The sequence below is a fragment of the Ictalurus furcatus genome, chromosome 14, assembly GCF_023375685.1.
Source record: "Ictalurus furcatus strain D&B chromosome 14, Billie_1.0, whole genome shotgun sequence".
NCBI lineage: Eukaryota > Metazoa > Chordata > Actinopteri > Siluriformes > Ictaluridae > Ictalurus > Ictalurus furcatus.
The window spans coordinates 23,613,494-23,627,025 of NC_071268.1; the positions used below are offsets into that span (position 1 = coordinate 23,613,494).

General features: G+C 40.1%; 1 protein-coding gene across 3 annotated transcripts in view; it reads left to right on the plus strand.

Annotated features, from left to right (window-relative positions):
- saal1 (serum amyloid A-like 1) overlaps positions 1-12,633 on the plus strand; it is a 14,966-nt gene extending 2,333 nt beyond the window's left edge. The window contains exons 2-14 of one of the 3 annotated variants that reach the window (XM_053641116.1): positions 39-172; positions 270-371; positions 1,399-1,431; positions 2,267-2,350; positions 3,724-3,803; positions 3,941-4,000; positions 6,427-6,542; positions 6,718-6,880; positions 7,082-7,164; positions 10,178-10,348; positions 10,435-10,628; positions 11,364-11,456; positions 12,077-12,631. In XM_053641116.1, coding sequence (XP_053497091.1) covers positions 39-172; positions 270-371; positions 1,399-1,431; positions 2,267-2,350; positions 3,724-3,803; positions 3,941-4,000; positions 6,427-6,542; positions 6,718-6,880; positions 7,082-7,164; positions 10,178-10,348; positions 10,435-10,628; positions 11,364-11,456; positions 12,077-12,190 — 1,427 coding nt within the window. In that variant the 3' untranslated portion in view covers positions 12,191-12,631. Of the gene's footprint in view, positions 1-38; positions 173-269; positions 372-1,398; positions 1,432-2,266; positions 2,351-3,723; positions 3,804-3,940; positions 4,001-6,426; positions 6,543-6,717; positions 6,881-7,081; positions 7,165-10,177; positions 10,349-10,434; positions 10,629-11,363; positions 11,457-12,076 lie in introns of all 3 variants that reach the window. The other 2 variants (XM_053641117.1, XM_053641118.1) reach the window with 2 other exon arrangements.
- The last annotated feature ends 899 nt before the right edge of the window (positions 12,634-13,532 follow it).

Consider the following 13,532-nt stretch of genomic DNA (forward strand, 5'->3'; position numbering starts at 1 on the left):
GAAGAGGCGAATACTAACATGACAATCTTCTCCCCAAGACTCCCCACAGATGGATCGTAACCCATCGCCGCCTCCAGACAGAGCTGATGGGACTGATGAAGAAGATGATGCTATTGGAGAGACTGTATATAGCAAGCATTGGCTCTTTAGCACCTTAACTCGCCTTATACAGGTATTCATTGAACTTTCAGGGCACATGTATAAGAAATGAGTAGAGATCTAATAGCAGAATGGTTTAGGAATACTTTTTTTCCTTCTTCTTCATGTAGATGGTGACCGAACAAGAATCGGAAGAGGGAGAAGGTCTGATAGAACTGTCTGATGAGCTTGAGGAGGAGCTGTGTAAAGTTTGGGATATGGCCATGAATAAGGTAAACCTTATTACAATTAACATCATGTACTGTATACAGTGCCTTGCGAAAGTATTCACCCCTCTTGGCATGTTTTCTACTTTGTTGCCTTACAACCTGGAATTAAAATGGGTTTTTTGCGGGTTTGTATGGATGTATTTGTATTTTTTTGGATGCGTTCCGCTGGTGTACAGCAAGCTTTAAGTCATACCACATATTCTCAATTGGATTGATGTCCGGGCTTTGACTAGGCCGCTCCAAGACATTTAAATCTTTCCCCTTAAACCACTTGCGTGTTGCTTTAGCAGTATGCTTAGGGTCGTTGTCCTGCTGGAACGTGAACCTCTGTCGCAGTCTCAAATCTCTTTAAGACTGAAACAGGTTTCCCTCAAGAATTTCCCAGTGTTTAGCGCCATCCATCATTCCTTTAATTCTGACCAATTTCCCAATGAAAAACATCCCCACAGCATGGGGGATGGTGTTCCCTGGGTGATGAGAGGTGTTGGGATTGCACCAGACATGGTGTTTTCCTTGATGGCCAAAAAGCTCAATTTTAGTCTCATCTGACCAGAGTACCTTCTTCCATATGTTTGGGGAGTCTCCCACATGCCTTTTGGTGAGCAGCAAACATATATATTTTTCTTTAAGCAGTGTTATTTTTCTAGCCACTCTTCTGTAAAGCCCAGCTCTGTGGAGTGTATGGCTTAAAGTGGTCTTATGGACAGATACTCCAATCTCCACTGTGGAGCTTTGCAGCTCCTTCAGGGTTGTATTTGGTCTCTTTGTTGCCTCTTTGATTAATGCCCTCCTTGCCTGGTCCGTGAGTTTTGGTGGATGGTCCTCTCTTGGTTGGTTTATTGTGGTCCTGTATTCTTTTCATTTTTTAATAATGAATTTAATGGTGCTCTGTGGGATGTTCAAAGTTTCTGATATAACGTTTTTTATAACCCAACCCTGATCTGTACTTCTCCACAACTTTGTCCCTGACCTGTTTGGAGAACTCTTTGGTCTTCATGGTGCTGCTTGCTTGATGGTGCCCCTTGCTCAGTGGTGTTACAGACTCTGGGGCCTTTCAGAACAGGTGATCACGTGACACAGATTGCACACACGTGGACTTTATTGAATTAATTATGTGACTTCTGAAGGTAATCGGTTGCACCAGATCTTATTTAGGGGCTTCATAGCAAAAGGGGTGAATACATATGCACACACCACTTTTCCGTTTTTAATTTTTATTTTTTTTTTAAAGCATTTTTTAAAGCTATGTTGTTGTTTTTTTTCCATTTCACTTCACCAATTTGGACCATTTTGCATATACCCGTTACATGAAATCTAAATAAAAATCCATTTTAATTACACGCTGTAATGCAATAAAATAGGAAAAATGCCTAGGAAGGTGAATACTTTTGCAAGGCACTGTATATTCAGTATTTGAACTGTGGACAATTTTTACGAGTATTCTACGTACACACATCATCTGAACACAGTCAGTAGGCTGGGTAGGGGATGGTATTGGCCAAGGACAAGATGTTACGTGCATGGGTTATATCTGTGACCAGTATGTCAGCTGATAAAAGCATGTGTTACGCACATGAGGACCAGTTTTTTATCTCCATCCTGCTGCTACCAGGACAATCGTCCTAAGATAATTGGGTAAGCGTGCACTGCCCTGTGTATTTGTTCTATAATTAGCACTCGTCTCACACCATGGTTCTCCAGAATCATTTCATACCAGTGTATATAAGTTATATGGTGGAATAACAATAAAACCCACTAGACAACATTGTTCTAAGTTATAACACGAGCAGCAACTTGTTACAATTTCAAATTCGGTCTCACTTTACTAATCCGCTGATGTTATTTCGGGCTTCGTTTGTGTTCTTGTCAACGATGTTCACTGTCTTTGCTGTCTTCAGGACGTGGCTGGTTTTCTACAGGAGTTCAAAACTCCAGACATCCTGCTGGGAGTAATTGCTAAGTCACGTAATCCACGCCTTACTGTAAGTACATCATGACCGTGTGTACACATTGTATACAGCCACTTGATCTAGAGATAATGATGTCCGTAACCTGGTTTACTTTTGAAAACTCATGCTTGAAAAGGACCATTGTTCTTAATTATATTCTCGTATTTAAATAAATTTTGACTGTCATTACTTACCGTTGTGTTTTTACAAACACAGAAGAGGAACACGAAATTTTGATAGGATTGCTAGGAGCACTAAGGAAATAGTTGTTAGTGCTGTTAGTATATCTGCCTAAATATGACTTAAAACGTCATCAGATTTTCACACAAGTCCTAAAAGTAGGTAAAGAGAACCCAATTAAACAAATGAGACACAATTAATATACTTGGTCATTTATTTATTAAGGAAAAGTTCATGTTTTGGAATGGCCGAGTCAAAGTCCTGACCTTAATCCAATAGAAATATTGTGGAAGAACCTGAAGCAAGCAGTTCATGTGAGGAAACCCACCAACATCCCAGAGTTGGAGCTGTTCTGTACTGAGGAACGGGCTAAAACCCCTCCAAGCCGATGTGCAGGACTGTTCAACATACTTTTTGTCAGTCACAGATATGTAATATTGGATCATTTTCCTCAATAAATAAGTGACTAAGTATAATATTTGTGTCTCATTTGTTTAATTGAGTTCTCTTTATCTACTTTTAGGACTTTTGTAAAAAATCTGACGATGCTTGAGGTCATATTTATGCAGAGATATAGAACGTCAAAAAGGGTTCACAAACTTTCAAGCACCATTTTATAGTCAAATAAATTGCCAGGCATCTAAACTCCACCTACTGCAGTATACAGACTCGACCCTCCACCTAAGGTTTACAGTTGCTATTCCTTCTAGATCTCGTTATATTAGTAATATAGCGTATTTATTGTATACACTTTCTCCATTATATACACTTTTTAAATTATTTTATTATTATTATTATTTTTTTTTAAGTTAACTGACTGCTTTGTTGCTGGAGCTCTGTGACATAAGAGTTGCACTCACGTTTTACAAGCTTGTCCTGTGTAAACTGTGACATGGCAGAGAGTCTAACGTCACAGGTTTCCTGAACACGGGAAGGTGAAACTAAAAGAAACATGCCATTTCTCATATGGAGTAATTCAGACACATCCTAATAAAGCAGCCATCTTAGTATCATGTACATTGCTGTCACTGTATGAGCCAGCAATAAAAAATTTTTAAAAAAAGCCTAATCCTAAACAATATTCCATAAAATATAATGTTAGTATACAATATATTATAATGATATCAGAAGAGGAGAGAGAAAAAGAGCAGAAGCGGAGTCAGTAGAATATGTGCTTGTTTTATTTATCCATAGTTTGTCAGATAAACCCACACCCTCTGTTACAGGAAATCTGTGTAGGAATTTTGGGAAATATGGCCTGTTTCCCTGATACGTGTGCGTTCATTAGCCAGAATGACGGACTAGGGTATGTAAACTTCCTTATGTACGAGCAAGTAGTTTCATTTTTAGTCTTCAAACCCTTACATTTAAACACTGAACATTTATACTAGCTCCAAAGTGTGATGATTCAATGATTATATATATATATTTTTTTCCCCCCAGTGCTGTGCTGCTCTTACTTTTGGGCGACAGTGATCCTCCCACATTGTTAGAGACATGCAGGTGAGAAACTCGCTAAAGACTCGATTATAACAGGTAGGTTGTACCTGATATAGCTGTAATGGTTTCATTTAATTTTACAAACAGTTAGTTAGACTGTGATACGAAGCATGCGGTGGCATGATACGTCATTTCATTTGGACCAGAAATGCATTTGATTTGAAATGGCGGAGCGCATTACAACAGAGAAACCCTCCTGTCTTTTATAAAAATAAAAACTTCTATGAGGAATATTTCAATTTGTAATCAATCATTTGTCAGAATGAGAAAAGCAGTGGAAGCCTGATGTCCCTGCTTAATTCTTGTGTATTAACCATTGTGTATTGAGCTGTGTACTAGCTTATCCTTTTTTTCCCCGTAGACAGCTCGCTGGTCTTCATGTTGGTTTATCCTTTCGAACAACAAACAGTCTTCTGAGCTGAAATCCAGGGCTCAAACCAAGAGTAGAAATTCAGCGCTATTAATTCTTTAAACAAACAATTTATCAGGGCACACCTGGACAGAAACACACACCTATCCAGTCGTGTGTTCCAATATTTTTGATTACTTGGGGAAAAAATGGGTGGGTGCAAACAAAAGGCAGAATGATCTAAGTTGTTTAACACATCTAGATGTAAATATGAGGAAATGAAAGCTGTAATTGTGATCTGGCGTCTTGTTCATCTTTTGACACTCAAATGTATTCAGTGTCTAGCGAAAACAACATTATTGGCCTTGCTGTTCCAATACTTGGGGGGTGGGGTCATGGTCATGGTCATGTTTATTCCTCTTTCTTGCCTTACCAGAAAACATTAACCCTTGCTATTTTGGACACAATTCAGTAACAGTGACTGAACATAATCTTGAGTGAATGATTAGATCATGCAGCAGTGTTTTCTCGTTTCAACGTACATCTCATGTTATGAAGCTAGTGCATTAAGCGTTGTTAGACAGCAAGTAGTGAAGCTATTTGAATCCGTAAGCTTGTACATAACAATTTTAGCATACACAGTATATATATTATGTGTGTCAAGTCGCCATCCTGCTTTCGGTTCACAGAAAAGAGTCGATTTACTGATTCCAGGAAAAGAAAACTAAGTCAGTCTCATAGCTTTGGAGTCACCTGCCCCCCCCCCCCACACCCCCCCCCACACACACACACAGAGCAAGCCAAACTAGTTAAGTATATTTTCAATTAGCGAGACAACCAGCGCATTTTTATTTTGCCTTTATTTTGATTTTGTCTGGTTGGAAATGCGCGTAAGATGTGCGTGTGTATATATAGTTCTGAAACGTGTGCAGATCCAGTAAATAAATAAATAAAATAAAGTACAAAATACCATCGCTTTGCTAATTAGTGTGTTACATTTGGTTTATATAAACACTTGGTAATGGGTGTATCCTGTGACAGATGATCTGATAAATGTCAGTAATGTTGTATTGTAGTTAGTGACCTGTTATTTACTGAAGTCTAGTTAAGCGTTCTGAAGTGGAATTAGTGGAATGAAATGCTGCAAATAAAGATTTTTGCTATATATATTCTGGTTCTTCCAGAAGTTAACCCAAAATCAAGCAAAGTCCACAATATTCGGCGACACGTACAATTTTTTTCTAAATTACAGCCGACATTCCTCAGATTTGGGCCGAGATGCGTCACATGACATCATCGCAATGCACATTCAGCCAAATCCCTCTTCGTTTCACGTACATCTCCATAACTACAGCTAAAAGGCCTCTTTTCATCACTGCGAAAGACCGTCAAAACAATTTTGTACAGTTGCTATTTCACCAGTTCAAGTAGTTTTCAGCAAAAAAAAAACACACAAAAGCTCATACGGACTGATTATGTTTTTAAAAAATAACGTTTAATTGAAAGGTAGAAAATTGATGTATTCATTGATTATCAATATAATCATCAGAAAGCTCTAATTCTGACAGACCTAATGTTAATGTAACTAATGTAGCTCAGGCTATGTTACAAGGAGTGCCTACTTTTCTTTTTGTTTTGTTGTTTGTTCTGTTTTTTTAACTTAAACATGACACTGAAAATCTGAAATTTTGAAATCAGATTCGCGACACTTTCCTGGCTGGTTATGTATCCGATACATGCAGGTCATTTAACCACAAAGAGGACGCACATTACAGAATCATGCAGTTTGATTGGGGATTTATTGGATTTAGATTTTGAAAATATGGTCATGTAAATCCTTTAATAGCCGAGGTCTGTTCACTATAATGAATGTGTGGCTCCAAACATCAATGTTGAACGGTCAAGGCAACAAGCTTGTAATATGACTGTAGCCGTACTGTCCTCTAACATTTATCCAGCCAGTTCATGTAAAAATATGTGACCTGTTGGGTTAGTACATGTACCAGTTTGTAGTTCTACCATCATTTATTTTCACCTTGTGCACAGGTTTCCACTGTCCTTAGTTCGTACTATTTTTCAGGCTTCTCCTGACCTGTGTCTCTCAAGCTGATGTCGCTCCCTTGTGGCTGGAGAGGATACAGCAGCAGACGGCCACATGCAACAGCCTTTGCTTCATAATGCGCAGTTCCACTAACGGTAATCATCTAGAAGAGATCTAACTATTGTTGTCTTCTTGGTTAAACACAAGTTTAAATACATTTTTCATCTTGTTTAATCTTGTTATATTTGTATGTGTGTGCCTCTATGTGGTCCCTCTCTCTCTCTCTCTCTCTCTCTCTCTCTCTCTCTCTCTCTCTCTCTTTTTTATTAGTGGAATTATTGATAAAGGTAGGAGAGCTTGTTGATAAGCTGTTTGATGAGGACGAGGAGCTGATGAAGAGCTGGCTGTCTGGACCATCTAGCGAGAGTGACCAGGACAAGGACACACACCAGGACGTCGCTTCTGCGTTACTGGAAGCCGCTGTACAGCTTCGGTTGGACACTAATTAATCGTGATAATCGATACATAAAACCTAAAAAGACACGTCAAGTGGATAATCCCTTTGCTGCACATGACCAAGCTTGAATATTACAGGAGTTATTTAATTTTCACTTGAAATTTGACATCCAAAGACTAAATTGTAGAATGTGAAGGATATTACTTACACGTGTGTGTGTGTGTGTGTGTTTTTCAGGAAGGAGAGTCCAAAGGCCCTTGAAGCGTATCTGCATGCTCTTCAGCTCTTAACTACGGTAGATGAAGGGCTGCAGAATCTCGGTGAGACTCGATTTGACTTCATGGTGTAAATACCACTGTATATGTACAGATGATCCAGTGCAAGTGTCATCATATGTGACTCTTTATTTATTACCTTCATTATATTTACAGTAGTCAGTGTGAAGGCTTCACAGCAAAAGGTTTGTCGGTTCTATCATCCTAGTTTTGGTTACCAGTGAATGGTAAAAGCCTAGGCTGCTGAATGAAGCACAAAAATCGAACTCGTGGAACAAACAGTGACGTCCACGATGTCTTTATTAGAGGTCGATTGATAGCGGATTTTAGTGTTAACGAAGTTGGGCAGTTCCTGCCGATAACCGCTTGATCAACCGATTGATACTGAATGAAATCATCCCATGCAAAGTAAAATATTTCTGAACTTTATTACAAAAATAAACAGTACTGACTGTACCGTGAAAATGTACTGTACGTTTTTAAATGAAATAAATATTCATATTTATTAACTATGAATAAATAGTAAAGTAAATAAAAGATATACATCCAAACTGAACGAAAAAGTGACCGAGACATCTAAAATGAATCAAAAAGCCCTTCAAATAACAACAGTATTTTGTCAATGATGGTTTTTATCTCACCTCTAGAGGCCTCTATCGTAGTGTATAACGACAGCGGATTCAAACACCGGATGCAACCCGGGAAAGACTACCGGTGTGGATTTTTGCCGGTAACAGATAGTTCCAGCATTCGTTTATCGGTGCCGATTAATCCGCAAAATCGGTCAACCAATAGTCTTTATATGTACAAAAAAAGGACAGCATTTATAGTGTAGAGGGAATATGGAATTAGTTCCTTCTTCATGCTGTCCAATCCCTAATTAACGAACACTCGGAGCATATTACAGTGGTGACAGTTTTGCAAGTTGAATAGGCCGTCCACATGAATCATGAATGATGTATCATGTAATCGCTCCTCTCATACAAAAGCTGTACAGCAGCAGATCGTGGACATTATTTGGCTAATCCATAGACTGTGTTTTATTTCTGTAGACCAGTCAGAGCCAAGATAACAATCTAAGATATTTCGACTGATTGTCATTTACCTAGATGACGCTACTGAATTGAAAATAAGCTCATTTATTCACTCCATGACATTGTACATTTTGTCTAACTCTCTGAAGTTTTAGCTCCTGTAGCATTAATTTGCTAACTTCACAGAGCTAAGATTAACTCGCAGTTCGTTGAATAGAAAGATTTCTGCAGAACCGTTGCTGGGCTGTGCAGTTTGGCGTATCGGCTGCTGTTATGTGTATATATCCTTATTTATATAAACCACAAACAGACACAAACTACAATATGTGAGCGTGTAAGCTTTTTTGTTGCACCAATCGGGAGAGGCCTAAGCAATCACCCTTAAGGCTACTTGTCTGTAATCTTCTTACTGATTGTATTACTGATTACATTGATTACACTTCGTGTTTAAATTTACCCTAAGGCAAATTTAGGATTTAAACTGAACAGGCTGAACAGTTCCTGTTGTCAGCTAAAACATATATTTTGGTAATACTACACCTCCCAGAGTCAATAAACTATGCCTGTGGTTTTCATTCTTCTGTAGACATACACCACTACTGACCTAAAAGCACAAGAAAAGTTGCTCAAAATCATATAAATAAGCCACAGAAGTTTTGGGATTCTGTTCTATGGAGCAATGAAACAAAGCTTTTCTGCACGATGGATCAGCGGTATGTCTGGAGGAAGAAGAATGAAGAAAGAACACTCTGTCCACAGTCAAGCATGGTGGTGGCTCGGTGATGCTCTGGGGCTGCTTTGCATCCTCTGGCACCGGAAACCTGCAGCGTGTGGAAGATAAGATGGATTCATTGGAGTATCAGGAAATCCTAGCAGAAAACGTCATGCTGTCTGTGAGGAAGCTGAAGCTTGGGTGTCATTGGACCTTCCAACAGGACAATGATCCCAAGCATACCTCAGAAGATCTCTGGTGGGATTTGAAGAAGGCGGTTACAGCATGCAAACCCGAGAATATTACTGAACTGGAGGCCATTGCTCATGAGTAATCAGCTAAGATTCTTCAGGAACGCTGCCAGAAGCGCTGCATCTCGTTTGCAGCAGGTCATAACAGCAAAATGGTGCTATACTATCTCTGGTTTCCTCCACCAGTCCAAAGACATGCATGGTAGGCTGATTGGCATGTCCAAGGTGTCTGTAGTGTGTGAATGGGTGTGTGAATGTGTATGTGATTGTGCCCTGTGATGGATTGGCACCCTGTCCAGGGTGTAAACCCGCCTTGTGCCCCATGCTCCCTGGAATAGGCTCCAGGTTTCCCCGTGACCCTGAAGGAAGGATAAGCGGTATAGAAGATGGATGGATGGATGGATGGATGGATGGGTGCTCCTACTAAGTACTAAAGATGCTTGCCATGAAGGGGTTGAATAATTTTGAAACTGGAGAAATCATTATAAGTTGCATTTTCAGTTGAATTTGGGGAAACCACTTGAAGCATTCGTTGTGTTGAACTATTTCAATTGCTTTTGTTTGATTTGTTCATCGCAAACAGTGAGATAGAGAGAGAGATTTTTTAAGGTCCTGTTCCTTACACACATACAAGACTGGTTTCAAGTTGCAGTGATAATAGTGTTTGTTCAACCAAAACCTTCTGTTTTCATTCCTTTAAGGGTCATGTAACATAATAATAATAGTTAATAATAATAATGTAATGCCGTATACCATGAAACCATGATATTTTCTGAGACCGTTCTCACTGTACCGTGAAAATCGTATACCATTGTAACCCTAAACATTCAGACAACAGGACAAAACGATGCAACAAGACTAACTCTTTTCAAGTTCATGCAGGAGTATCTGTCTATAGGAAATCTATATTTTTATACTTTAGACAATTGACACACAGCAGTACTCCTAAAGACAATTCAGTTTTATTGTAGATGAGTTTCTGCCAAATATAACTTTAATACAGAGCTGATTAATCTCTCTCTCTCTCTCTCTCTCTCCTTTCACTATGCATGTACGTGCAGTTTCAGATGGAGGGTGTGGTGTCTCAGTATGGAAGGTGGTGTGTGAAGTGGTGTGTGAGGATCTGTGTCAGCCGGACGACCCTCCTCTCATCCTGCAGGAGCAGAAGGCACTCCTGGCCCCCGCCCTCGCTCTGCTCTCTGCCTTATACGGCAACCTTCAGACAAACATCAGTGAGGACACACGCATTCTATAGACCCCGACCCCCCCCCCCCCCCCCCGACGTGTCGCACTCTTTTAATATCACCAATGTGTTTAGGTTCAGCGTTGGTGGCTAGTCTTCTTCGCATCCTGTACTTTGATCATGAAAATCAGCTTGGGGAGGAGAGTCATCACGAGTCGGGAAATGGACCAACAGACGGAAAGACGGACGGGGAAAGAGACGTACAGCTCCAGGTGTTGGCTGAGATAGCAGCGGAGTTGCTTTCTACTCTGCTCACAGATGTGCCCATGGTGAGATGTACAGAATGTATGGATAGGTTACAGACCTCATATCACTAATATTCTTGCTTGGTTATTCTCAACAAATAATTATTGAAAACATGTAGTGTTTAAATGAATTTAAATGTTTAGCCTGTAATTTTATACCTTTTATGGACAGAATGATCATTAGCATTAGAGCTACATGTCTGACTGTCTATCATGCAAACCACAGAAGGTGTAGATATTTGAATTCTTGAACAAATAGAAACCACAAGGAGTCTGATAATTTTATCATAAACTTTAACTTGTCTGATTTGCTTTTGTTTATTTATCTGTAGTGCTCTTGCTGATCTTGGCTACATTTTACGTTTCGTAGGCTACCCAACATCCTCAAAATAAAACACTTTAATGTCTCCCTAGATATATACACACACACTATATAGAATATAAGAACGTACACTGGGTATTTTAAGCACTATATGCTCTAGGCTGCTATTTGATACGTTTTCTTTTTCTAAAATAAACTCTTAGGACGTGTAGTTTTGCCTTTATATTTAATTAGAAATTAATTTTTTTTAATGAGTTATAAATTGCTTGCATTTAGACCAATTAAAGTGACGGGTCGTTGGACCAGAAAGATTACGTTACGTGTTTCGATAGACTTGCACCAGATGACTAAAAGGGATTTTGGATTGGATTTTTGTTTGCCATTGACTATACAAGTTTTTTTTAATGTAAACAGCTAATTTTATTCTGATCTTGTAGGAAGTTGTGTCAGAGTTGCTGAAAATGGATCAGCTTACCGAGAAGATCTGGGTGTCTGCGTTAAAGACACTATTGCCACAGCACAACACATCTGTGAGTCCATCACCCAGTCTGTCCGTCCACCCATCCATCCTCCCATCCACCCATCCATCCACCCACCCATTCATCCGCCCTCCCATCCACCCACCCATCCATCTGCCCTCCCATCCACCCACCCATCCATCCGCCCTCCCATCCACCCACCCATCCATCCGCCCTCCCATCCGCCCTCCCATCCGCCCTCCCATCCATCCTCCCATCCATCCTCCCATCCATCCACCCATCCACCCACCCACCCATCCATCCGCCCACTCATTCATCCACCCTCCCACTCATCCATTCATCCATCAATCCACCCATCCATCCATTCATCCATCTATCTATCCACCCACCCTCCCACTCATCCATCCACCCACCCTCCCATCCATCCACCCTCCCACCCATCCATCCATCCACCCACCCATCCATCCATCCACCCTCCCACCCATCCATCCATCCATCCACCTATCCATCCACCTATCCATCCATCCATCCATCCACCCTCCCATCCATCCACCCACTCATCCACCCTCCTACTCATCCATCCATCCATGAGTTATTTAATACACATACTGTCTTCCATCCATCCCATCCCTCCCTCCCTCCCTCAGAGTTTTTTCTTTCTCTATGCGCAGGTGCTCTGCTTCATTTCCACACTGACCGAGGTGGAGCCTAAACTAGCAGACGTTATAAAGAAGGAGTGTTCCATCACATCAGACTCAAACGAGCCTAAACCAGAGCCAACATAAACTACACCATTTTGGATTAGACATGCCGATTCGATCCTTGTATATAAAGAGGGCTAGGGAGCCTGTTGGAGCTCTTTGTGGTGAAGGAAGATCCTCTCGTGCACATTTTTTCATCTTTCAAATTTACAGCACGGAACTGGACTCTTAGATATGGTGTCCAGTTTTGTTATGGACTGAAACAAAACAATATTTGACTCTCAGATGCTGAAATTGTTGCGTTTATATTGTCTTTTGTGTGCGCGCATTGTTGTGACAGTCAGCCTATTTAATAAAGAAATGTTTCTAAAATTACTGTTACAGGTTTGATGTATGACAAGATAGCCACTTGCTTATTCTTGGAGATAGAGCGTCAAAATTATACCTTGTAAATTTATAGTCTTAATCCACCTTATTACAAATACTTTTACAGCTGTCATGCAACTATCCACTCAGTCGATCATGTGGCAGCAGCCCAATGTATAATATATAGATACAGGTCAAGAGCTTCTGGTGTAAACTTGGCTGTTAAAGATGAGGGGAAAACGCCACCTGGCTGATAGAAGTGGAATCGATAAACATGAATCCATAAGATCGTAAACATAAAAACCAGGAAGGTGGCTTAGGACTACAAGTGCTTTGTTAGATTTAGGACTGGAGTTGCCAGAAACAGTTCTGCACTCAAGTCTCCATCAGTGAACACTGGATAAGTTCAACAAAACAGACTTCATGTGAAAACTATAATGAATTTCCTGGTTACACAATGGCACTTTTTGACTATTATAGCACACAGTTATAGAAGGGGATTATTTATAATATATATAATGACTATAATATAATGACTATCCGGTGTCACCCAGATGAGGACGGGTTCCCTTTTGAGTCTGGTTCCTCTTAAGGTTTCCTCCTCATGTTGTCTCAGGGATTTTTTCCTTGCCACCTTCACCTCTGGCTTGCTCGTTAGGGATACATTTATCCATTTAAAATTTATATCCTGAATTTATATATTTCTGTAAAGCTCCTTTCTGACAATGTCTGTTGTTAAAATTGCAATCGAATTGAATTGAATAGTTCGTCTGCCTCAAGGTTCGACATGCTGTGCGGTCTGAGATGCTTTTCTGCTCACCATGGTTGGAGAGTGCTTATTGTACAGAGCGTTACTATAGTCCTCCTATAGGACCAGTCTGTCCATTCTCTTTTGACCTTTCTCATCAACAAAGCGTTTGCTCCCATAAAACCTCTGCTTGCTGGATGTTTTTTTGTTTTTTGCACCATTCTGTTTTTTCTGAATTACTCAAACCAGGCTTTAACATTCACTGAGCTCATATTTCCCCCATTCTGATGTCTGATGTGAGCATTAACTGAA